Below are 26335 nucleotides of genomic sequence, written 5' to 3' on the forward strand. Positions count from 1 at the left end.
GAAAAGCATGATTCAGAAGAGTGGAAATTGTACATACTATTTGAGTAATAAAACAAAATAAAGATAAAAGGGAAACTTATAGATCTATCTGCATAGATATCCCTGGAAGGATTCTGTCGAAATACTGATTGTGATTTCCTCTGGGGAGGAAAACGGGTTGAGGGTCCAGATGAGAGAGAGAGACTTGGTTTTATTGTATTCCTTTTACTATTTCATCTCCCCTCCTGCCCCCTTTCTCCCCCCCACCCCTTGAGCGTGTATTGCTTTTCAACAATTAAAAATGTTAAAAACAAACAAAAAAAGAATCTACAACTCTTAAGAAGAAAAGAGTTTCTTAGAGCAACTAGTATATTAATTGCTAATTGTAATTGTTTTCAAATGTAGGTGTTCTGAAAATGCAAATTGTGCCAAATGTATTTTAAAGGGCTAAAATAGCATCTAAGGGTATATATCCATGTTTATATGTATTTCCTCACTAAAGAGTAAAATACATTGCATTGCAGGTCTGAACAGACATTTTTCCAGAGAATATGTTCATTCTGATACTGAGAATACTCCCCCAAAACAAATGCCCTTGTTCTAGCATATTAAAAACTTATTCCAGCCTGAATGATTCTTTCCAGATTCAGGAATCTAATCCTACTTAGACCTACTTTTTATAGAGAGCCTTTTGAAAGACTGGGGTCTTGATTCTGAATAATAGTGCTGGTTTATATCATTTATTTGGAATGTCACTTGGGGTTATCTCTGACCTGTTTTTGTAAAATAACCTCCTCCCTAAAGTGGGATAAAAATGTTGACTTGCATAAGCCAGCAATAATAATTTGGTATATTTCCCAAGTATTTATAATCAATAGGTTTATTTTGAACTTTTAAAAAGACCTGTTTGTTAATTTTAGTGATGCCTAAAAAAGAAATATTGATATCTGACTCTGTAGAAGTAGACAAAGTTATAGCCACATGTAATTTGTTGCCTTTTTATTCTCTTAGATCTTTGGGATCAAAATCTTAGTTTTACTGTATTGTATTTCTACATATATTACCTACAAATCATAGGTCTGATGATTGCTTGATTGGTGTTCGTACGTATGAGTAGTAGTAATGCCTTATATTGTACGGTGTTTCATAGTTTCCAGAGTTCTCATAAACATTTCCTCACCTGAGGCAAGATACAAGCCAGCCTCAAAAAGTTTTTTTGGTTTGTTGTTTTTTTTAAATGTGTTTTTGTTTCTAGGTTAAAAAAATAGCATGCAATTTGTTTTAGTCTTTAAAAACACATTTTACAGGAGAGAGAGGATAGTTTCTCTCATCCTAAATGGATAATCATTTCACGGGCCGATACAAAAATTCTCAGAAGCACGCTTAATCCAACTCTAATAAATTCGTATGCTTTACAATAATCAATACTCATGTGCAGAAGGCCTGCATGTACTCATGGGATGTGGATTTAACTCTTCTTAGTCTTTACTGAGGATAATCCACACCCACAAAATTAGGCAAGTTTTCTTTGGGGGTGCGGTAAGGTAGCATTTTTTTCTCCACAGTTATTTGAGGTTGGAAACATGACATTCTTCTTCTCCCCCAAACATGCCTAGTAGACTAAGCTTAACGTGTCCAAAACAGTCTTCTTGATCCCCTCTCCCCAGAAACCTTTCTAACAGTCATCCCCACTTCATTAAATCTACCCAGTTGCCCAAACCAAAAAACGAGCCTCATTGTCATTCTTCGTATCTAATTTATCCTCAAGTCCTCTCATTTCTGTTACCACAGTTTATCTGGAATGTGTCTGCTCTGGAATGTGTCTCCCTTTCATGTCCATTGCCCTCATCCTAGTTCCAGCTGCCACCATCATCAACTCTTGCTTGGACAGCTGCTGCTTGCCCTTTTTTATTCTAGTGTTACTTGTAACCAAAACCCTCCGGCTGCAGTATTAGTTATTTCTCTATTTCAACAATGTTAAATAATTTATGATAAAAGTCCTTGCTTGGGGAAATCCTCAAGTGGAGACGGAAAGAGACTGGCTGACATTGCCCTTCCTCCCGGCCAGTGTGGCTCCTTCACTCCTGCTTCTATGTTCACTGCCTCCGGCTTCAGCTCCAGGTGCCTTGGTGAGGATGTCCAGTTGTCTTTGTCAGGGTTACATGGAGCTTCTCTTGGTCTGATGATTGAGGGATGGCCAGTGACAAGTTGAATTGTGTACTACGGTGGAGCTGGATCAGGAAACCCAGTTGAAGACTATGATTTGAAAGAGTGAATAATGGGAAACATATAGTCTCTATGGTCCAGAGCACATGTTATGTTCTCCTGTACAAGAAAAGCACATTGGCTTCCTCTGGATAACTCACAATTTGATCATCCCCTGCAGTCATTCCCAAGATGCTCTGACCCTAGTCTGGCCCATCTTTGTGATGTCTTCAACCATTCGGCTGTTCAGACCAAAAACTTCGGTGCCTTCCTTGGTTTTCTTCTCTCTCGTCCTCTAGAAGTTGTCAGCTCTGCCTCATGTACCATCTCCTGCATCTTTCTACTACTCTCCATCTTCACTTTTACCGCCCTAGTCCCAGGCATCGTCACCTCTCGTTGGATGCTTGCAATAGTCTTCCAAACGGTCTCTCTGCTTCTGTATATTAAAATATCATATACATACAGAAAAAGGCAGTGTACGGTTTGTTGATATCTTATAAGCCGAACACACTTGTGTAACTATATCTTAGATCAGCGGTTCTCAACTGGGGAGTAATTTGGCCCACCAAGGGACTTTTGGCAATGTCTAGAGACATTTTTGCTCATTACTACTTTGTGGGTGTTACTAGCACGTAGTGGATAAAGGCCAGGAATGCTGCCAAACATCCTACAATGCACCAAACAGACCCCCACAGCAAAGAATTATCCAGTCCAAAATGTCAGTAGTGCTGGAGAAACTCTGATCTAGATGAAGAAGTAGAATATTACCAGTGTCTGGAATACCCACAAGCTACCTTCCCAGTTTCTACCCCCCACCCCCAAAGATAGTCACTGTCCTGTTGTAACAGCCTGCTTTTGAACTTCACATTAATGGCTCCATACAGTAGGCATTCTTTTGTGACTGACCTCTTCAACATTGCATTTGTGAAATTCACCCATATTGTTGTGTGGTTGTACATTATTCATCCTTTTCGCGGTAGAGTATTATGTCAAACTAAATATAATTGATCCCTTTACCAGTTGACGGGCAATTGGGTAATTTCTAGTTTTGGCTGTTACGAATAGTGCTGCTATAAACATCTGAGTGTGCGTCTTCTGGTGAGAATATATATGCATTTCTGTTAGGTATACTTAGGAATGGATTTGCTGGGTCATATGGAGTAGGCATATGTTCAACTTTAACAAAACTGCGAAACAGTTTTCCAAAGTGGTTGCACCAGTTTACATTCCCACGGGCAGTGTGAGAGTTCCAGTTGCTCCGTATTGTTGCCAATCTTGGTCTTTTCTTTTTTCTTTTAACCCTTTTGGTGAGTGCAGCATAATATCACCTTTTGATTCTGCTTCTGCTTCTGCTTTCGCTTTTCTCCAATCCATATCTTAAATGGAAGCCTAAGACATCTTTTCTTTTTAACTTTTTTTTTCTTTCTTTTTTTTTTTAGGTAAGGTAGAGCTTTGGTGTAAGCATCATAAGCTAAGGTTTTTTTCCTCTCCCAAGAAACAATTTTCACACCCTTCTAGGCAATATTATCCTGTTGAGAATGAATGACCTACCCTAGTGTGTGTCAGAATCACCTGTGAGTTGTTAAATTTCAGATTGCTAGGGCCACCCTCAGCCACTGGCAAATATATGTTTATATTAAGAAATCTAGGTCTGTATTTGGATGTAATGTGAAAAAGGTAAATTTTTTAGTCAGAAACCTTAAAATCTTGTTTCTATGAATAATTTCTAATTTATACGTAGGTAATATTTTGTCTACATACCAGGTTTCCTTCCTGAGATCTCCTGTGTAGGTTCAGACTTGTTTTCTTTGCAAATAACTAGTACTGTATTAACGTAATATTAACAGAGAATCGTATAGACTAATATATTACAGACCTAAATTCAATATTTTTGGTCCAAAAAGAAATAGATGCACACGCTTCACACAATTGCCACGTGAGTTCTATTTAATCTTTTATTATCATAAACACATTTGTTCTCCCTAAAGCCCCAAATAAAGTGACTTGCATTTTGTGAGTCAAATATTATGAGTTTTATCTTAGGATTTGTTTAAATGTGATTTAGTCATGCTTTTAGCTTTCTTATTTATTTACTTACCTAAATTGAGGTATAATTGGCATATTACACTGTATCAATTTCAGGCGTACAATATAATGATTTGATATTTGTAGACACTGTGAAATGATCACCACAGTAAGTCTAGTTAACATCCACCTTACACAGTTACAAAAAAAATGTTTTGATGAGAACTTTTAAGATCTCCTCTCTTAGCAACTTTCAAATTTGCCAAATATTTTTAAACTTTTAATTGAAGTAACTGTAGATTCATAGGAAGTTGCAAAGAAATGTACAGGGAGGTCTGTGTACCCTTTACTATGCCTCCCCCATTTTTAACATCATGCATACCTATGGTATGATATCAAAACAAACTGACAGTCAGCATTGGTACAATCCCCAGGTCAGATTTCACCAATTGTATGTGCAGATTTGTATAACCAGCACCACAATCGAGATGCAGACCTGTGCTGTGTTGTCCTTGGTGCTCTCCCTTTAAAGGCACATCCACCCCTCCCTCATCCCTGGGACCCCTGGCAATCACTACTCTGTTTGCCATCTCAAACTCTTTTCAAAGCAGAAATTAGATCATGTCATTCCCTTCTTTAAAGTCCTCCAGTGGCTTCCTACTCAGAATAAAATCAAACTCCCTGTGTGATCCTGCCCCAGCTGCCTCTCTGGCCTCGTCTGTGTCAGTTTCTCCCTTTGTTCTCGAGGCTGCAGACACCCAGCCGTAAAACATGGCAAGCTTGTTCCTGCTTTAGGGATTTTGCATGAATTATTCCTTTATTTTTCTCTTTTCTTCCTCTTCTTCTGCATCTTCGTTGTTGTCTTCTTTCTTAATGAAATGCTCGAATGCTCTTCCCTTGATTGTTTTTTCCCATGGTTGGTCCTTCTTGTCATTCAATTCCCAGTCCAAGTGTCACCTCCTCAGGAAGGCCTTTCCTGACCACCCCATTGAAGTAGCTCCCTCACTGTCACAGCAGCCTTACTTCCTAACCAGCAATCATCACTTCATGATATTTTTGTTGGGTGTTGGTATAACAGCTAGCTGTCCAGTCGACCGGATTTTCTCTCTGCTTCTAGTATGTAAGTTCCATGAAGCCCGTGGCCTTGCTTACAGAGGTCTTGTTTATGTCTGTGTTCCCACTGAATGTTGCTTGGTACACAGCGGTGTTCACAAACAACTCGCTGGTTTGAATTAATGACCTTCTTGTAGATTGGGTTCCATGGCCACATCTGAGTTGGACACTGGAGGAGACCCCTCTTGGGGGCAGAGTTTGTGGGCTACTGCTTTTTGGCCAGAGTGAGATAGTGGCTGGGAACTGGGCAATCAGAGCCTGCTGTCAGCTCAGCTTGGGAGGTCTGTGACCATATGACACCCCAAAACCTAGTCTGCTCCTGGACTTTGGGCAATTCCAGGGGTTTGAACCAAGGCCTGAAATGTTCCCAAGTCTAGAATTTGGCCCATCTTCATAACGTTTGGTTTCCTCATTTTCTCCTTTGCTTTTCCCTCAGGGCTGTTGGAAATAAGTGGTTGGATGGAGGGACATCATGAATTTGTCCCTTGCCCATGGGATGTTTTGCAGTAACATCTCGAATGATGTTTCCCATTTTCAGGCTGAGAATACCTCACAAGGGTGTTTGGGGGATGCCTGGGGGTCAGGATTCTTTTGCCCACCCTACCCCACAGTCTTATCTCTTGCCAAGGCTACCACTTCTCTCCCTCTCTTTATCCTGTTTTCTCTCTTCAAATCTCTCAGTCCCCGTGGATTGCGATTTGAAGCAGAAAGGCCCTCTTTTAGCAAAGGCGTATTTTCCCCCCTTTTCGTTTTGTCTCCTCAAAGATCCTTACTAAATGCTGTGAGTAGTCGGAACCTTGCATCTTTCCTATTGAGTGCCTTAATGTTCCTTGTAGTCTTGGTGGGCACAACAGGCCGCAGCCTGATGGTTTCTTTTCTCAAAAATAGTTAAATGCTCAGGCTGGGTTCATGAGGTGTTCATTGAATTTTACCCTGTCTCCTTTCTTCAGCCAATTTCACATTTTTACTTCTGTCTTGTATTTACAATACCACACTTCCTGATACTGATTTTTTATTAGTTTTAAAAAACAGAATGCTTTCAGATGTAAGTAGCAGACAACCTAGCTTAAATTGTCTCAATAGAAAGAATTTCCTTCAGTAAATTAACAGCAAAGTGCAAAAGTAGTTCCAGTGGCATGGCAAGGACCTGGTTTTCCCATTTCTCAGTGCTGTGACCTCAGACCGTTCTTGGCTGTCCCTTCCCTTTGTGTTCCAAAGGTAGGACGTGGCTACCAGCAGCTCCCATGGCTATTTGCTTCTGGCTTTAACTAGCAGAGATGTTAAGAGAACACTTCCCCAGTAACTCATGCCTAGAGTAGAAGTTCTGGAGTTGAATCTTCTTGTCTGATTGGCCTAATTTGGGTCATGTGTCCATCTCTGAGCCAACCACTGGCTAGGATGATGGGAATTAGGGTCCATCTTGGAATCCAGTAATGGCGTTAGTCTCACCCAACATATAGGACTAGGACATTTGAGGGAACAGGAAAAGAAATGCTAGGAAGGCAACCAACAAATAAGTAGACAATACCATTTAATGAACTTCTGAAAAAAAGAATGCCCTCTTTGTAGTAGTGTGAATTAAAAGATGTATTTTTGTAGAAGTGCCACACATTTTTGCCAGGTGTTAGGAATGGTAGCTTTATATGTGAACTTACCCCAACAAATTTCATTGTCGATTTGTATTATAGAATGTTTCTGGTTTGTTGTATAGTGTTGTTTTATCTGGGACTATTTCAATACTGATTTAAATAAAATTTAGGTACAGAACATAGGAATACATTCTTATATCATTTCTCTAGAGTTAATAGAATATTTTTAAGGAAGAAAAATACATGTTAATTATAAATTGAATTCAGGATGTATAAAAAGAGAAAAAATTGGTTTTTATGCAAGAGTATAATTTTTCTCAGAAAGGTGATTACCAACCCTTATAATAAAGGCTTTGTATTAATAATTAATATCTGTTCTTGATATCTGGAGCTCTGTATTTTTACTCCTATATTCCTTAAAAAAAAAAGTGCTTAGAAGATGCTTGGCTGGGCTTCGAACCCATGCTCCAAGGAATGGTTGGGTCTCCCAGACCCTCAAGCTCTTCCCTCTGTGGAGTCAGTGAGGCCGGGTGGTTAAGAGCTGGACTGGAGCCAACCTGTGCCTTTAGACAAGTGACCTCATCTCTTAGTTTCCCCAGCTATAAAAATGGGGAAAATAATTGAAGCCACATCAGAGTATTGTGAGTATTAAATAAAATAATCCACATGCAGTGTCTGGTACACAGTGTTCAATACATGTTAGCTAATATTAACATTGTCGTATTTTGGTGACTCTAAGATGACTTTGATTGAAAGTCACACCATTGTTTTATATACCACTAAAAAAGAAACACCAGTATTTACACTACAATATGATTCATTTGAAGATTTCAGAGATGTTAAAAATATGAAGAAGTGTGTCTTAGAATCAATGATATATGGTATTATGGCTGCCTCTGACTTGAAAGTCCTGGAAATTGTTTGTATACCCACAAATTAATGCCATCTGTCTTCAGTTTAAACATAACACAGTGGGATCTAAAGTTTCTTTTCCTTTTTGTTTTTGTCCTAAACATATATTGTATTTGGTCTCACATGTTGCAGTATTGGCAATTTCATAATTACTAATTCATTACGTAGGTTGAATAGAGGATGCTACAAGACCCACCATAGGCTTTGCAAACTTGGGTTATTTGCTTTTCTTCAGTGATTTAGAAAGAAATTTGAGATACATTTTTGGAATCATTAATATTGGTTGAATAAACCTATTTGGAAGCTCAAGGCAGGTTAAATGATAGTGCACATTACCTTCTAGAAAAGCACAAGTTGTAGGCAGAAAGCCAACTTAGGAAAGCGCCTCTGGTACACCCAAACACATTCAGTTTAGAAAGAGTAATATTGCTGTTTGAAAGAAATGTGTGGTAGTTGATTTTCCACTAAAATATAAATGCGGACAGTATATTGTAGAACTTGAGAGACAGTCACAGACTATTTAAGCACCAACTTGGTGTAGTAAAAAGTAGCTATGTACTATGCTTAGCATAAATTTAGAAGTAAAACCCGTAAGGATATCACATAACTCGATCGAGTGCTATTTCTCTTGGAAATTCTCTGGTATTTAGAGTGTTGTGAATGGGGTAGTATAAGCCTATTTTTTTTTTGTTTTTTTTTTAAGGCCTGTTTTTGATATTAAAATTGAAATGAATGATAGAAGTCTTTTCGGAGACTCAACCTGTTTACTTATTGCATTATTTATGGCTTACTTCATCAGCTGAATGTCAGCAGGATTCTACTCTTGTTGGTGACAGCTGAGTGAGTGGAGCAGATGTGCTGTTGGGTTACCTTGTCACAGCCCTGGAGGCAGTCCCGGGCACATCTGGCACGTGAAGTATTTAAGTGTTATTTGAGGGTGTTGATCATGACTGGCAAAGACTGCATCTCAGTGCAGTCCATATTTTAATGCGTTCTGAAACAGCAGTGTTGTTCTCTTTCAGGGAACCCAGGAGACTTTGTTTGCTGTATTTTGTATAGAATTCAGCGTAACAGTACCAAAAATAACACTTTTATTTTAGAAAAGGAGGTTTACTTTAGAAAATAAAGGTACCTAAATTGAAATAACAGGAAAATTATTTCCAAAAGCAGACATTTGATCGGCTTCAGTACTTTTCTCATCACCTACATAGTAGTGATGTTTATATTTAGAACAGAGAGAAGCCAGTGCAAGATCTCTCAGCAAGGCTTTCCTAAAGGGTGTGATTATGTCAGTGTTACTCCAGGTGTTTAATTTCAGGCAGTGTGAGTCAAGGATCTGGTGTTTCTTACGTTAGAATAGATTGGACTTGATTCAGAAAGAAAAAATCCCCAAACAACCCATTAATTTGAAGTGTATAAATCACAGCCTAAAAATGATTTTAGTTAGAGTTTTAAAATAGATGACCCATGCATGTAATAGAAGAGGGTACCCATTAAAAATGCCTTTTCCTCCTCCCTGCCCCTTGCCAACCATCTTGCCTCCAGAGAGGCAGCAATTATTACCATGGTATTATTAATTTCTCTAGTAACATTCTTCCAGAGGTTTTCTGTTCCCTTTTCTCCATCTCTTCCTCTCTCTTTCTTGTTAACACAGGTGACAGCGTACTATGTGCACTGTTGTGCACCTTGCTTCTTTCACGTCATCAGGGACTGCTCTACCTTTGGAGCTCCAGAGCTGCCTCTGTGGCAGAAACAGCGCTGCTCAGTGACTGTCCTTGTGCCCTTCAACTTTTCCCAGCTGCCTGGAGGTTATGTGGCACCACGTGATTGATTCTGGCTAGTGAACCGTGAGAAGCAGTGATCTGTCTCACTCGGGGGCTGAGGCCATAAGCACCTCCAGCTCTACCGTGGAGTACCCTGAACCGTGTGTGTATCATATGGGGGGGATGCTCTATCAGCCTGGGTCCCTGAATGATTATGTGGAGGAGAGGGTCCTCTTCTGCCCTGGCCTGAGCCCCAGAGCCAGGCTATGTTGGATAAAATAGTGATAGCAGGGGCTTCCCTGGTGGTGCAGTGGTTGAGAGTCCGCCTGCCGGTGCAGGGGACACGGGTTCGTGCCCCGGTCCGGGAAGATCCCACATGCCGCGGAGCGGCTGGGCCCGTGAGCCATGGCCGCTGAGCCTGCGCGTCCGGAGCCTGTGCTCGCAACGGGAGAGGCCGCAGCAGTGAGAGGCCCGCGTACCGCAAAAAAAAAAAAAAAAAAAAAAAAAAAAAATATATATATATATATATATATATATATATATAAAATAAAATAAAATAGTGATAGCAAGGAATAAACCTCTGTTTCTACATCATATCAGCCTCTCCTGATGGATGTAGCCTGGTTCTTAACAGCTCTGAAATGCATAACACTTGAAGGAACCCAGTTCAGGGTATCCGATAGTTTGTTAAAGAATAAAAGGGCTTCTAATTAAAGAATCATCTTTTTAAATAACCAAATACCAGAGAAAAACATTTTACCCCAGTGTATTACTACAAAATGCAGCATATCTATCTCTGTAGTATTTTTTTTGAGGAATATATAACTATTGAAATATATGAAGAAGAAATATGCATTTTATTATTTTAATGAGGCTTGATTATTTAACATTGAAGCCCATAATTTTCACATTCGAATTTGATGTTGATTTTCTAGTCAGATTACTTCTAAAGGAAGATAAGCCTCAAGCCATCTATACTAGCTTTACTCATTGTTAAGCATGATGCTTAAGGATGAGAGAGGCATTGCAGAAATATAGTCATCTCTGCCAGGAACCTAACAGTACCTAGGGAAGTGAGACGTTCTCTAGAAACAGTTAAGCTCTGTAGGAAAAGTGCCAGATTGAACAGGAAGCTCCTTGTGGGCCAGAGAAGTGCAGCTGCTGGGGAGGCCCAATTTGAAGTGGCTCTGGAAAGATCTGGATGGGGAGAGGGACCATGCGGTAATAGCACATGCAGAAACAGGTGGAATGGAGCAAGAGAGTGGCCTTTTTGAAGGTCAGACTGAGGTAAGAGATGCCGGACGGGTGGGCCTGGAGGACTCAGGCTGCAGTGGCAGCCTGGATGCAGGTGGGGTCTGGGTAGCAGTGGTCAGATGTCAAGAGAGGTTTGATCAGGAAGTGAGTTGATAAATTCTAATTTCTGAGGCCTGCTGTGTACAAGGGACTCTTGTGCACAGAGGGCAGCACGGGATCCAGTGAATGGACTAGGTGGTGGCTGAGAGCCTAGGAGAGGGAGGCCTGGGTTCCAGTCCTGGCTTTGCCACTTTCTTGCTGTGGAAAGTGCTGGGAAGGGTGTTCAGGGTAAGTGCTTAGAGAATATTAGTTGTGATGCCAACTGCCGCTGCAGCTTAGGAAGGAACTTGGTAACAGTGAGAACTGTCTAATGAGGGAATAATTAGAGGGGCCTCATTCTTTGGAGGCCCCTTCACAAAGTATTGAGTGCTGAGTTACAGTGTTTATGCAAGTGCTTGATGAAGGATCCTTCGTTGGGGCCAGGTTTAGACTACATGGTCTTCAGAGTTTCTTTTAACCAATGTTTATTGAATAACTACTATGTGCTAGGTTGTCTGGCAAGTAGCATAGTGGACGTTCCAAAGGGTTAGAGGCCAGAGGAAGGAAATACATACTGTTTATGCAGTCTCTGCATTGTTCCAAAGCTGACATCAGATTCCCTACTTAGCCCTAGAAAAACCTTCCCAGCCAGAGGAGATACGAAGGGGCTGTGAAGGGAGTGGAGTGTTGTAAGTTCTAAATGATGTTGGATTCCCTGGCGGTCCAGTGGTTAGGACTCGGCAGTGGGCGCTTTCACTGCCGGGGCTGGGGTTCAAACCCCGGTTCCCCCAAGCCTCGCGGCACGGCCAAACAAACAAAAATACACTAAATGAGGTTGGGCATCCTGATAAAATGCTGTGGGCATTCAGGTGTTTGTGTGGTGGGTTTTTAAAAAAATTTGTTTGTTTTTTGGACACTGGGCCTCCTTCCATTTACAGTCAGGTACTGTTTAAAATCTTTTTGCAGGCAAAGGAGGTCAAACGTAAAGCACACAGGAGGGAATTGCACCTTGGTAGGGGGCAGACCCCGTGGAAGGTCCTGTCCTGTTTCTCTTCTCATAGCTCTGCCCTGGATCACATAGGCTGGGGCTGGGCAACCTTCACTGCCAAAGTTTGGAATCTGTCCCCAAATATTCTAGAATGCGTGTCTGCCAAGCGCTGGCTTTAAAGCGTCAGTGTTGGGATGTCATTCTTTGGAATGCCCCTTCTGTCCTGTGGCCTTTCTTATAGAAGTGAGGTCAGGTATGCAAACTGCGTGCCGTGGAACTAGGGAGATCCCCGTGCGCAGAGTATGGCTTTTGGAGCACAGCTGACCTGGGTTTCAGTTCCAGCTTTGCTGCTCAGGAGCTGGGTGACCCTAGGGAATAATAATCAAGCTATCTGTCCATTACTGGCTTTTTACTACTTGCCAGGCGGACACTATGCTAAGCAGTTTTCATGAGGTCTGTTTCCTCCTCTCAATAAACTTACCAGGGAGGTACGAGTCTTGTCCCCATTTTGGAGATGGTGGAGTGCAGAGAAGTCAGCCAAGCCAGTTCGACTACATACCAGTGGCCTTGGGCAAATCACACCTTTCATCTTTTAGCTGCAGACAGTACCCACCTCCTAAGGTTGTTGCCAAGAGGAAATGAAGTAACCAGGTGCCCAGTGTGTGGTAGGGGCTACCTCCCTAAGGCTTCACTGAGGATCTAGTAACCGCACTAAAGTCTAATTGCTCTGTTACCTTGCATCTTACTTTACAAGTTGGTGTCAACGTTGTTTCTGAATCCGGTTCTTTTCCTTTTTGTCTCCAAATTAAGGCCTTCGTTAAACATCACTCTGTGAGGAACTCCCACCTTCCACTGACCTTCCCGGAAAGTGATCACTTCAGGGGTTGTTATATGGAGGGGGAGATGGCCCTGGCGTTATTGTGACACAGATGAGTAACAATGTAAAAAGCAAAGAGTATATTTGTTCTCCCCAAATTTCCACCACCTCTTACCAACCTTTCTTTTTTATTAGCCGTTTCCTCCTTGGCCTATACCCCTATTGATTATTTACTAAACAGCAGCATCAACTGTGCCTTATTATTAGTTATCACATATATATTACTGAAATGTTACTCTGTTATTACGATTCCACGGAAAAAATAAATTTCTGGTGACTTCCAGAAGCTTGCACATTCTTGGTTTAGGCTAACCCGGTGCTGTTTTTCTAGTTGGTTTGGCCCCCAGGTCTCCCCACCACCCTCTCTCTGTGAAAGAACTTGGCATTCTGTTCAGTGTCATGAAGCTGGTGTCGCTGTGAGATCGAGCGTTCTGTGGTTTCACGTAATCTGTCTATGAACTCACGAACCAAGTGTAGGAGAGAATTTGCCAGTACGGATAACTGTTGGGTCTTGGAGACATTTTGAACAGCACCCAAACACAACACCAGAGGTGGTCCAAAAGACACAAGAGAAATGATGTGAAATGCTGATTCTGTAAAAAAGATGTATGGTGAATGTCAGTGTGACCGAGTCAGCCTTTTTAGTAGTGCAGGGACCAGGACATTAACATTTCAAAAACACTAAAAAAACGGGTCATTCTAGTTGTTTTCATTGTGTCCTAACAGTATCAAGCCTCTACTGAGGTGACACCGTAAAAGAAACATGCCCAGTGGCACAGAGAGTGGGGATTTCTTCCCCTCCCCTCCCTCCTTCCCGCAGGGAGTAGGTACTGTTGGGAGCTCTTTTGAACAGTAATTTCCCCCTGAAGTTCAAGGAGCTTTCCTTGGGTGTGGTGCTTCCCTCCACCATTTGTATAGTTTCCAGCCTGCTATGATTTTATCTCTCAGCAATGTTCCAGGAGGTTTTAGTGAAAATATAAAATTGCCAAACCGCCTATCAAATGGAGTTTGAAAAGAGACCTCTTGGGAAAGGACAGACTGAGTATTCTAAGTGGTCTACGATCCAAAGCATTTCCTGGGTTGAGTGTTTATCAAGGCTGAGCTTTACTTCCAAACTAAGCTTGAGAAGAATCTGGGACTGCTTCCCAGCTGATTGGGGGCGGGGAGAAGAGGAGGATGCAAATCTGAAGGAACGAAGGAAATCTCACTCTCTGTCTCTTACACAGTTATCTGCCGAAATCTGTCTAGAGATATGGCTTGCAGAATAGAACCAGTTTTGGAGCATGAAGTAGGATGAGGCTGTTAAATGTTAATTTTAAAATTATATATAATATTTTAATTTTATTTTGGGAATGGAACATTGGAGAAGATTAGCTTTTAAATGGCTCAGCCTTACTCTTCAAGGTTAAAAAAAATGCATAGAAAAGAGCATTATCTCCCTGTTAATTGTTAATCTCAAATCATACCAGTTTTGTTTTCTTTCTTTTTTTTTTTGTTTTCGTTTTTTGCTGTGTCTCTTATCATCTTAGAGTTCAAGGTCTGAATTGACACATTTGGGAAGAGTAAGGTGTTGGGAAAGTAGTACTGGTAAGTAAGTAGATGGTTTTTCCTTCCTGTCTGACTCAGTGTTAGAGAACTTGTTTTCAGACAATATATTGATTTCAATACCCCGATGCCAGATTATATCATGACAGACATCCTGATATATAGAGTAGTTTCTTGCTCTCTTAGTAGAAATCTTATAAAGAAAACCTGTCTCCCTTGTTTTACTGTTTCTTTCCCTACAGAAGTTTTTGTAGTCACTACTCCTTTATCGAGAATTAAGATGTTGGTGGTACCAGAAGAAAACTTCTTTGGGCTGATTAGTTCCAGCTTCACTTCCCTCAATGGTGACACATTTTTCTGTATTTTAAAGTTGTTTAACCCCCCACCCCCACCCCCTGCTATGCTGCTGGGCATGTGGGTTCCCTAGCTGAAGAGGCTGGCATTCTTGGTGAAAGACTTCAATCTAAATTTAGCTTCTTTTCAGAGGTTTCATAGAATACTTCCTTAAATGAAGTCACAGACTACAAAAGCTGCTGCTACGTGGGGCTTCCAGGTTTGTTATTTTTTTCTGCTCTAGAAATAAAGAAGCAGGGCAGGAAGGACCAGCTCTCACTCCCAGCTGCTCCAGGAGGTTCTGCCGTTGTAGCCAGAATCACTAGCAGCCTCTGTAATGAACTTAAAGATGAGAGAAGATTTGGTGGTAATCTGACAGAAATGGGAAACAGTCATGAGTCTCAGGGAGTCTGGGTGAAACAAGCCCTTTGTTTGGGTTGTATTGTAGGTTGTAGGTGGTAGTGGACACCGATAGGACTTCTTTTTGTCTGACACCTGTCAATGTACCTGGAGACTCTTTAGCCATGAATTAAAGCAGTATATTTACTTCGGGGGGTTAGGTGATACAACTGGAAGATCTTCAGAATCAAGAGAAAGAGTTGAAAATAGGCCTTTGGACTGTAATTGTAATCATGGGTGTTTTGTACAATCTGTCTTTCTTCTGGAATTACAGAAAAGGTCTTTTCAGGAAGGTTCCTTTCGGTATGGAGAGCTCCCTTACCTGTCAGTGCCTGAGGAGCCCAGGTTGAGATCTTAAGTGGGAGGAAAAAGGAGCCCAGGTTTCGTGCCCCGAGGGAGTCAGGGGTCCTAAGGACGGCTTGCTGTCACAGACTCAAACAGCCTTTCAACTTCTTATGTAAGCATCACGCTGTTTATATAATCTTCCATTTGGGAAATGTGTAATTATACTCTAAAAAAGTATTCCGATATCTGTCATTGTTAGATAACCACTTGTAGAATCTCATTCCCAGTTGTTTTCCACCCCCAGCATGGATCAACAACCTTTCCACAAGCATATTTTCATTATATAAGCACCCCTTTATTTAAATTTGTATTCTTTTAAAAAGGTTAATTTGTTTTCTTGGGGGAAAGGTAATATATAATGTGCACTTTTAAATTGCACAAGAGGGCTTACTTTGAAAAGGAAGGTCCTCCACACCTACCCCTGCCCTCAAATTCTCTTCCCCAGGGACAGTTCACCAGTAACAAGTTCGTGTGAATGTTTGCAAAGACATGTTAGGTAAAAATGCTTACATGTATATTCTTCCTCTACCCTGCCCCTACCCACCTTTTTCAAAGGGAGACCATATTGTTCACAGTCTTGCTTTTTTCACTAAATACCACATCTTGGAGAGCTTCCCATATCAGTATAGAGAGAGTTGCCTCATTCTTTTTTTTTTGATTGAAGTAAAATTCACTGTGTGTGATTCAGTGGCTTTTAGTACATTACCAGTGTTGTCCAAGCATCACCCCAAAAAGAAACCCAGTACGCATTAAGCAGTCATTCTCCATTCCCCCAACCCTAGCCCTGACAACAACTAATCTGCTTTTTGGCTAAGACTTTGCCTATTCTGGGCATTTTATGGAATCATACAATATGTGGCCTTTTGTGTCTGGCTTCTTTCACTTGGCATAATGTTTTTCGGGTTTATTCATGTTGTAGTGTATGTCAACACTTCATTCATTTTTATGGCAGAATAATATTTCATTGTATGGATGTAGTACATTTTGTTTATCTATTCATTGGTTGATGAACATTTGGATTGTTTCCGTTTTTTGGCTATTATGAATAATGCTTCTGTGAACATTCGTGTCCAAGTTTCTGTGTGACCACGTGTTTCAGTGCTTTTCGGTATATACTTAGGAGTAGAAATGCTGGGTCATATGCAATTCTATGTTTAAATTTTAAGGAACTGGTAAACTGTTTTCCACAGTGATTGCATAATTTTACCATCCCACCAACAGTGTGTGAGCGTTCCAATTTCTCCATATCCTAGCCAACATATGAATTTTAGGATGAGCTTGTCCATTTCTGTAAAAAAGGCAGCTGAGGTTTTGATAGGAATGCCTTTGAATCTGTAGATGCATTTTGGGGATTGTTGCCATCTTAACATTATTAAATATTACAGTCCATAAACATGGGATTTTTTCTATTTATTTAGTTCTCTTAAAAATTTTTATAACAATGTATTGTAGTTTTCAGTGTATGGGTCTTGCACTTCTTTGGTTAAATTTATTGCTAACTATTCTTTCTAATGCTAATGTGAATGGAATTGTCTTCTTAATTTTATTTTTGGATGTCCATTGCTGGTGTATAGAAGTACAACTGATATTAGAATGCTGATCTTATCTTCTGCAATTTTGCAGAGCTCATTTATTAGCTCTAATAGTTTTTATGTGGATTCTTTAGAGTTTTCTGTATATAAGGTTATGCCATTTCTAAAGAGAGTTTTACTTCTTCCTTTCCAATCCGATGCCCTTTATCTGGCAAGAGCAGCCATTCTAGTCTTATTCCTGTTATTAGGGGGAAACCATTCAGTCTTTGACCACTAAGTATGATGTTAGCTGTGGGTTTTTCATAGATGCCCTTTATCTAGTTGAGCAAGTTCCCTTCTGTTCCTAGTTTATTGAGTATTTTTGTTTGTTTGTTTTATCATGAAAGGGTATTGGAATTTGTCGAATGCTTTTTTTCTGCATCAATTCAGATGATGTTGCTTTTTTCATTTTATTCTTTTAATATATTACATGGATTGATTTTTTTTTTAATTTATTTTATTTATTTATTGGCTGTGTCAGGTCTTCGTTGCTGCGCGCGGGCTTCAGTAGTTGTGGCTCTTGGGCTCTAGAGCGCAGGCTCAGCAGCTGTGGTGCACGGGCTTAGCTGCTCTGCGGCACGTGGGATCCTCCCGGTCCAGGGCTCGAACCCATGACCCCTGCATTGGCAGGCGGATTCTTAACCACTGCGCCACCAGGGAAGCCGTGGATTGATTTTTGATTGTTGAACCATCTTTGCATTTCTGTGATAAAACTCACTTGGATATGGTTATAATCCCTTTAATACACTGCTGTATTTAATTTGCTCGAATTTCATTGAGGATTATTTGCAGCTATATTCACAAGGGATATTAGTCTGTGATGTCTTTGTCTGACTTTGGTATCAGGGTGATACTGGCCTCACGGGATGAATAAATACCATAAATTCTTCTATTTTTGGAAGAATTTATAAAGGTTGCTGTTAATTTTTCTTTAAATGTTTGGTAGAGTTTACCAGTGAAGCCATCAGGTACTGGGGCTATCCTTTTTTGGAAGTTTTTTGATTACTGAATCAATCTCTTGACTAGTTTTAGGTCTATTCAGACTTATTGTTTCTTCTTGGGCAGTTTTTTTTTTTTTGTGGTACGCGGGCCTCTCACTGCTGTGGCCTCTCCCGTTGCGGAGCACAGGCTCCGGACGCGCAGGCTCAGCGGCCATAGCTCACGGGCCCAGCCGCTCGGCGGCATGTGGGACCTTCCCGGACCAGGTCACGAACCCGCGTCCCCTGCATCAGCAGACGGACTCTCAACCACTGCGCCACCAGGGAAGCCCCTTGGGCAGTTTTGATGGTTTATGTGTTTTTAAGGATTTGTTCATTTCCTTAGGTTGTCTAATTTGTTGGCATACAATTGTTCATACTATTCTCTTATAATCCTTTTTATTTCTGTAAGATTGGTAGGAATGACCCCAGTTTCATTCCTCATTTTAGTGATTTGAGTCATCTCTCTTTTTTCCATGGTCAATCTAGATAAAGGTTTCTTGCTCTTGTTGATCTTTTCAAAGAACAAACGTTTGGTCTTGTTGATTCTCTCTACTGTTTTATACTCTATTTTGCTTATCTCTGCTCTAATCTTTATTATTTCCTTCTGCCTGCTTTGGGTTTAATTTGCTCTTTTTCTACTTCCTTTAGATGGAAGATCAGGTTATTAATTTGAGATCCTCCTTTTTCAATGTAGGCATTCAAACTATAAGTTTCCCTCTGCAGTGCTTTTGCTGCATCTCATACATTTTGATGTGTTGTATTTTCATTCATCTCAAAGTATTTTCTAATTTACCTGGTGATTTTTTTCTTGACACACTTTTTTTTTTTAAGTGTGTTGTTTAATTTCAACGTATTTGTGAATTCCAGATTTCCTTCCTTTATTGATTTCCAGTTTCATTCCACTGTGGTTGTAGAAGATACTTGGAATTGTTCCAGTCTTTTAAAATTTATTGAGATTTGTTTTGTGGCCTAATATATGGACTGTCCAGGAGAATGCTCCACATGCACTTGAGAAGAATGCGTTTTCTGCCATTCTTGGATGGAATATTCTATATATGTCTGTTAGGTCTAGTTGGTTTACAGTGTTAAGTCTTCTGTTTTCTTGTTGACCTTCTGTCTAGTTGTTCTGTCCATTACTGAAAGTGGGGTATTGATGCCTCCAACTATTGTTGTAGAACTTTCTATTTCTTCCTTCAGCTCTGTCAGTTTTTCCTTCATATATGTGGGGCTCCATTGTTAGGTGCATATATATTTATAATTGTTACATCTTGATGAATTGACTCTTTTATCACTATATAAGGTCTTTCTTTGTCCCTTGTAACAATTTTTTCTCTTAATGTCTGTATTGTCTGATACTAACATAGCTGATACTACAGCTGTCTTTGGTTACTGTTAGCATGGAATGTCTTTTTCTGTCCTTTCACTTTCAACTTATTCATATATTTGGATCTAAAATGATTCTCTTGTATGGGAATTCCCTGGTGGTCCAGTGGTTGGGACTCGGTGCTTTCACTGCCCTGGCCTGGGTTCAATCACTGGTTGGGGAACTAAGATCCCAAAAGCCATGTGGGGCAGCAAAAAAGAAAAAAGAGAAGGGAAAAAAAGAGTCTCTTGTGGACAACATATAGTTGGATCATGTTTTGGTGACCACTCTGTTCATCTTTGCCTTTTAATTGAAGAATTTTTTTTAATTAATTAATTTATTTTTGGCTGTTTTGGTTCTTTGTTGCTGTGTGTGGCTTTCTCTAGTTGCGGCGAGCGGGGGCTACTCTTTGTTGCGGTGCACGGGCTTCTCACTGCGGTGGCTTCTCTTGTTGCAGAGCACGGGCTCTAGGCATGTGGGCTTCAGTAGTTGTGGCACATGGGCTCAGTAGTTGTGGCACATGGGCTCAGTAGTTGTGGCACATGGGCTTAGTTGCTCCACGGCATGTGGGATCTTCCCGGACCAGGGCTCGAACCCGTGTCCCCTGCATGGGGATTCTTAACAACTGAGCCACCAGGGAAGCCCCTGAAGAGTTTAACACATTTACATTTATCTACTTGCTGATAAAGAAAGCTTTCTACCGTTTTGATATTTGTTTTCTGTATGTCTTATGTAGTTTTTTGGTTTGTGTTAAATCAGTTGGATCTCTCTGATGGACATGTAGGATGTCTCTAGTCTTATGCTTTTACACATGATTCTGCACTGAATGTCCTTGAATATGTGTCATCTTACACATCTGCAGGCATATCTGTGGGTAAATGTCTGCAACTGGAAATCCAGTTGCTGTTGGAGTGATGCTGACAGAAATAGGAAAACAGGAAGGAAGCGCTTTTTTCTTCCTTTCATCTTTTAGCCTCTCTCTAGGATTTCCCTTTGGCAGAAATGAACAGGGAGCCAGCCAGCATGGGGTCCTGGAAATGTAGATTACAGAGCTCCAGCCCCAGCTTCACAGAGTAGAGTATAGCAGAACGGGCTTAGAGAGGATAGAAGATGGGTAAACAGTTGCACATAAGAAATCATCCTGTTCCCTTAACATCTTATTTCCAAATGTACAGACTGATTTCTAACTTCTTAAAATTCAATTAATTTTTTAATATCATGTTAGGATAAATCAATCTCATAAATTACAGATCACATCACAGATTTGTTAATCCTGTTATTCTGAATCCTATCCCTTGTTCTTACTAACCTTCTCTCTTGATTCAAGGTGTGAATATTACTTTAGACTTGGAGTTTTGTCTTTTGTGACTGAATTGAAAAAATGACTCTGGAAAGTGTTATGCATCTCATGCTACTGTGCCCCTTTTCAAATCAGGGATGAGGAAGAATGCTGTCAGTTCCTGCATTAGTTTATGGCTGAGCAATATATTTCAAGTCTCAGCCATATTTTACTTTCCTTTTCCCCCTGTTCCTATTATTCTGCCATTATCAAATATAGGCATACCTCAGAGACATTGTGGGTTTGGTTCTAGACCACTGCAATAAAAGTGGATATCGAATAAAGTGAGTCACGTGAACTTTTTGGTTTCCCAGTGCATATAAAAGTTATGTTTATACTGTACTGTAGTCTATTAACTGCAGTAGCATTATGTCTAAATAAACAATGTCATACCTTAATTAAAAATACTTTATTGCTAAAAAATGTTAACCATCATCTGAGCCTTCAGTGAGTCACAGTAACATCAAAGATCACTGATTACAGATCACCATAACATATATGATAATAATGAAAAAGTTTGAAATATTGTGAGAATTACCAAAATGTGACACAGAGACACAAAGTGAGCAAATGCTGTAGGAAAAATGGCGCCGATAGACTTGCTTGACACAGGGCTGCCGTAAACCTTCAATCTGTAAAAACAGGCAGAATCTGTGAAGTGCCATAAGGCAAAGCACAATAAAACGAGGTATGTCTGTAGCTTGCCTGAGGAGGTGACTTACTGCACGTTTTGGCGTCTAGAGCACAGCAGAAATAATCTCTTAGACCTGGAAAAAAGTTTCATCTGGTGGGAGTATTCTAGAGTAACCATGCTTTCTGCTTCTGCCTGGAGCAATTCTGCTTAACCTTTTGTTTAAAGCTATTGTCCTAGCATAGTTAGGTACATAATAGTACCTTTTCTTTTTCTAAAATGGGCTCCCATTTGGTTGATAGGATCACTTGATATAAAACTTACCTGACTGGTGATCAAGCCAATTTCTCTGGTATTGTTCTATTCTTAGAAATTCTGAAACTTAACTCCTCAGATGTTTAGCTTCGTCGTAGATCACCATGCGAAGAAGTCATACAGAGGGAGGCTCAAGTCTGGGGTCGGGATTAACATAGGGCCTGAGGCTAAAGGTGTATGTAGGTACATAGGCATAACATGTACAAGGTCTTCAACATATGTGCTTTGGCAGGACGTACACCCGTACATCCAAATACATGCACATCTCTATAAAGAGATTTTCCTGTCTTCAGTGTATTAATCCTTTAAAAATTGAAAGTCTTGGGCTTCCCTGGTGGCGCAGTGGCTGAGAGTCCGCCTGCCGATGTAGGGGACACGGATTCGTGCCCCTGTTCGGGAAGATCCCACATGCCGCGGAGCGGCTGGGCCCGTGAGCCATGGCCGCTGAGCCTGCGCGTCCGGAGCCTGTGCTCCGCAACAGGAGAGGCCACAGCAGTGAGAGGCCCATGTACCGCAAAAAAAAAAAAAAAAAAAAGAAAGTCTTGAGTGCAGGGGCATATCAGGGAATACCTGGTATGGGCCAGTTGTGAAGACTCCACGCAGCAACAGTGGCCTGTGTTGTTTAGGTTGTGAGCAGGGTGTGAGTTCCATTATGGTTTGACCAGGTCTGCTTTCCTGGTGCCTTTCACATATTTTCAAGGGATTTTCTTAAACTTTTCAGTGAGTTTGGAGATGTCTGTTATGAATGATTTTTTAAAAATTAATTTATTAATTCATTTTTAGCTGCATTGGGTCTTCGTTGCTGTGCGCGAGCTTCCTCTAGTTGCAGCGAGCGGGGTCTCCTCTTCCTTGCGGTGCGCGGGCTTCTCAGTGCGGTGGCTTCTCTTGTTGCGAAGCGTGCGCTCTAGGTGTGTGGGCTTCAGTAGTTGTGGCACTTGGGCTTCCGTAGTTGTGGCTCTCAGGCTGTAGAGCTCAGGCTCAGTAGCTGTGGCGCACGGGCTTAGTTGCTCTGCGGCATGTGGGATCCTCCTGGACCAGGGCTCGAACCCGTGTCCCCTGCATGGGCAGGCAGATTCTTAACCACTGTGCCACAAGGGAAGTTCCCTGAATCAGTTTTTTAAAAGAGAGGAATGACTTTCATTTTTTTAATTGAAGCATGGTTAATTTACAATGTTGTGTTAGTTTCAAGTGTACAGCAAAGTGATTCATATATATATGTGTGTGTATGTATGTGTGTGTGTGTATATATATATTCTTTTTCAGATTCTTTTCCATTATAGGTTATTACAAGATATAGAGTATAATTCCCTGTGCTATATGGTAGGTCCTTGTTTCCTTGTTATTTACTATTTTATATGTAGTAGTGTGTATATGTTAAGCCCCAACTCCTAATTTACCTCCCCCCCAAAGAAAAATGACTTTTGAAAGTGTTCTCATATAGGCAAATTAGGTTAACAACCTCATTCTTCATCCTTTTCACAGTTTGGGGATATTTGTCACGTATTTTCTGGGTCAGCTATGGATAAATGCAAATGAGCTTGCTGTTGAGGTGTAATAAAATGTCTCACTCCCCTGATGTGGTTCCTAATACTCAAGAGAGCAAGTGAGATTTTGTTAAGGGTACTTTTTTCTCTGGGAAGACCATTTGATGGCACTTTGGAATTGGCTTTGGGAAGGCTGGGACCAGCTTAACATTGCTTCCTTCCTATAACTGCCCTGTATTGCACAGGGCAGCCCTGCAGCCAGGACAGAATGATCCTTTCCAACCGGGACCGTTGGAGGCCATTATCCACCTTCCTCTGTGTCTGAGAACAGTTGTCTTCCTGTTGTTGTGTTCGGTGCGAGGGATTTCCAGGAACTCCTTATGAGTCTGGATCATGAGGAATCAACCAAGCCCAATCAGGAAGATCACAATGTAGGTTTCATATTTTTTAAAGTAAGGCTTTCGTTTCCAGGAAAGAATGCATGCTTTGAGATGCTCCCACCGAGGGTTCCTCGTGGCAGGGGAGTTAATGGGTCACCCAGTGAGGGTGGGGAGAGCCCTTTCTGTGTTTGATGTGCAGGTGGTGTGGGCAGTGGGTTGTCTTTGTTAAATCCTGTTCCTTTTGGTGACACAGGACTGCACCTTTACCATAAACCGATCACAGAATCTAAGTAGATTATTTCCATGTGGTTAATAACTATAACTACATTTGGATTTCTCCCTACCATTTCCCACAATTACTTATCCAATCTGGGAAAAATACAAAGGGAATAATATGTCATCTTCACTGCAGTGATGAGCAGGTAACAAAAAACATGCCAAGAGCTTCTTAGCTTTGATTTAATCCACAAATCACTTGAGGAAAACCATCTGAAGGAAGAAAAGAGATCTCAGAAGGCAATGGATTCATCACTCGGGGGCTGGCCACCAGCCTGCTTTGCCTAAAGTGAAGACCCTCTGCTGGCTGGCTCTGGCGGCAGCCAGAGTGTAGGCTTTTTCCTTGTGGTTCGTGTGACCTTGTGTTCCCAATATTTACCAAATATTTGGAATAGTTTTCCAAAAAGTTTCCTCCTTGATTTCCCACGGTGTGCACGTTCAGACCATAGAAGCACCTACTGAGATAAAATTTCACAAATGAGAGTGTCTCCTAATGATAGGTTTTTAGATTTAGATTTACAGGGGCTTAGAGTAGTGCAACGATAGCCTAAGTTTTTCTAAGTCTTTGATAGTTTCCATTTGCTTCCTTAGATAATCCGTCTTGACGGAGAAGTCTTCACAACCTTGATTTATTTCCTTAACTTCAGTAGTCATGAATCGAGCATCTACTTCTTGCAATAACTTTTTTCTATACAATGGAGGATACCAAACAATAGAAGGGAGTTGATCAGATGTAGTCCCTGCTTTCTAGACTCTTACATGGGGAGGGAAGGGAAGGGGAGGAAAACTAGCAGACTGTAATACATGTTCCACTGGAGGTAAACAGAATCACAAGTATATAGGGGGCCAGCAAATTCATTCCATCTGGATGGGCTTGAGGAAGCTTTGTGGAGGATGTGGCGTTCAAACTTGGCATTGCGTTACTGGATGGAAATAGGTAGAAGGGTGAGGGGGTGGGAGGGCATTTAAAGTAATGGAAATAGCTTGAGTGAAGGCTTAGAAGCGGAACAGCACTTGGCATTTGTTTGTGGGGAGGGGGATGATGAATTCTGTGTGTGGGATCCTAGTCTTGGCCAGAGAAGCTACAGTAGAAGATGGGGTATTTATTGGAGTCCATATGTGTGGTAAGTATCCTCTTGCTGTTTAAGTACCAACGATGACACATAATAATAGAAATGTAGGGGCTTCCCTGGTGGCGCAGTGGTTGAGAGTCCGCCTGCTGAAGCAGGGGACGTGGGTTCGTGCTCGCGTACGGGAAGATACCACGTGCCGTGGAGCGGCTGGGCCCGTGGGCCATGGCCGCTGAGCCTGCGCGTCTGGAGCCTGGACTCCGCAACGGGAGAGGCCACAACAGTGAGAGGCCCGCGTACTGCAAATAAATAAATAATAATAAAAATGCAATATTTGAGCAGAACTCAAACATCTGTCATTCTAAGACAAATCAAGATGCAGTAAATATGGTGGTTAAGGACACAAGATTTTTTATTTATTTATTTATTTATTTATGGCTGCGTTGGGTCTTCGTTGCTGCACATGGGCTTTCTCTAGTTGCAGCAAGTGGGGGCTACTGTCCGTTGTGGTGCGAGGGCTTCTCATTGCAGTGGCTTCTCTCGTTGCGGAGCATGGGCTTTAGGCGCGCGGGCTCAGTAGTTGTGGCTCGCGGGCTCTAGAGCGCAGGCTCAGTAGTGGTGGCACACAGGCTTACTTGTTCTGCGGCATATGGGATCTTCCCGGACCAGGGCTCGAACCCGTGTCCCCTGCATTGGCAGGCGGATTCTTAACCACTGTGCCACCAGAGAAGTCGCAAGGACACAAGATTTTGAAGCTGGATTGCCTGAGTTTGAATCCTGAATAGCTGTGTGACCTTGGGCAAGTTACTCAATCTTTCTGATGCCTCAGTTTCCTCACACATTACATGGGGATAATAGTACCTACTTACAGATTTATTGCAAGGATTAAATGGCTAATATGTAAAGTATTTACGACAGTGCCTGGCATACAGTAGAGTGGTATATAAGTATTAGCGACTAGTAGTAGTAATAGTAGTAGTACTATGATGATAACATTAGTATCTTTTTAAAATTATTTTTGGCTGCGTTGGGTCTTCATTACTGCACGCAGGCGAGCGGGGGCTACTCTTTGTTGTGGTGCGTGGGCTTCTCATTGCGGTGGCTTCTCTTGTTGCAGAGCATGGGGTCTCGGCGCATGGGCTTCAGTAGCTGTGGCTTGCGGGCTCAGTAGCTGTGGCACACGGGCTTAGTTGCTCCACGGCATGTGGGGTCTTCCCGGACCAAGGATCGAACCTGCATCCCATGAATTGGCAGGCAGATACTTAACCACTGCGCCACCAGGGAGGTCCCTGATAGCATTAGTATTTGGGTATAATGTGCAATTTGAGCTTTTTCCTCTGAGAAAGATTAGATTAGCCTTTCTGTAGGTGATATATTCTGTGTAATTTTGCATTAGTGAAGTTGTAGCATCCTAGGCCTGTAAGTGCACGAAGACTCTTGTGAAGTCTTTATTTACTGGAATAAAAATGTCTGTCTGAGAACCTGGGTGCTTCGCATTGCAGCTGTCTAGTTACCGACTGC

At 41.4% G+C, this 26335-nt stretch overlaps 2 protein-coding genes and 1 pseudogene across 6 annotated transcripts in view; all 3 read left to right on the plus strand.

Annotated features, from left to right (window-relative positions):
• Window positions 1-26335, plus strand: part of KPNA7 (karyopherin subunit alpha 7) — a 141589-nt gene that overhangs the window by 66551 nt on the left and 48703 nt on the right. Inside the window, exon 12 of one of the 4 annotated variants that reach the window (XR_009535673.1) lies at window positions 12717-12847. Coding sequence is in view for 3 of the 4 variants with exons in the window: in XM_060124376.1 (XP_059980359.1) it covers window positions 12717-12830 (114 nt within the window). In the remaining variant the exon portion in view is untranslated. Of the gene's footprint in view, window positions 1-12716; window positions 13309-26335 lie in introns of those variants that run through there. The other 3 variants (XM_060124376.1, XM_060124374.1, XM_060124373.1) reach the window with 3 other exon arrangements.
• Window positions 1-26335, plus strand: part of SMURF1 (SMAD specific E3 ubiquitin protein ligase 1) — a 109891-nt gene that overhangs the window by 7821 nt on the left and 75735 nt on the right. The window lies entirely within an intron of this gene.
• On the plus strand, window positions 18376-18604 carry LOC132505519 (KANTR integral membrane protein-like; annotated as a pseudogene).

The sequence above is a fragment of the Lagenorhynchus albirostris genome, chromosome 15 (assembly GCF_949774975.1).
Source record: "Lagenorhynchus albirostris chromosome 15, mLagAlb1.1, whole genome shotgun sequence".
Classification (NCBI taxonomy): domain Eukaryota; kingdom Metazoa; phylum Chordata; class Mammalia; order Artiodactyla; family Delphinidae; genus Lagenorhynchus; species Lagenorhynchus albirostris.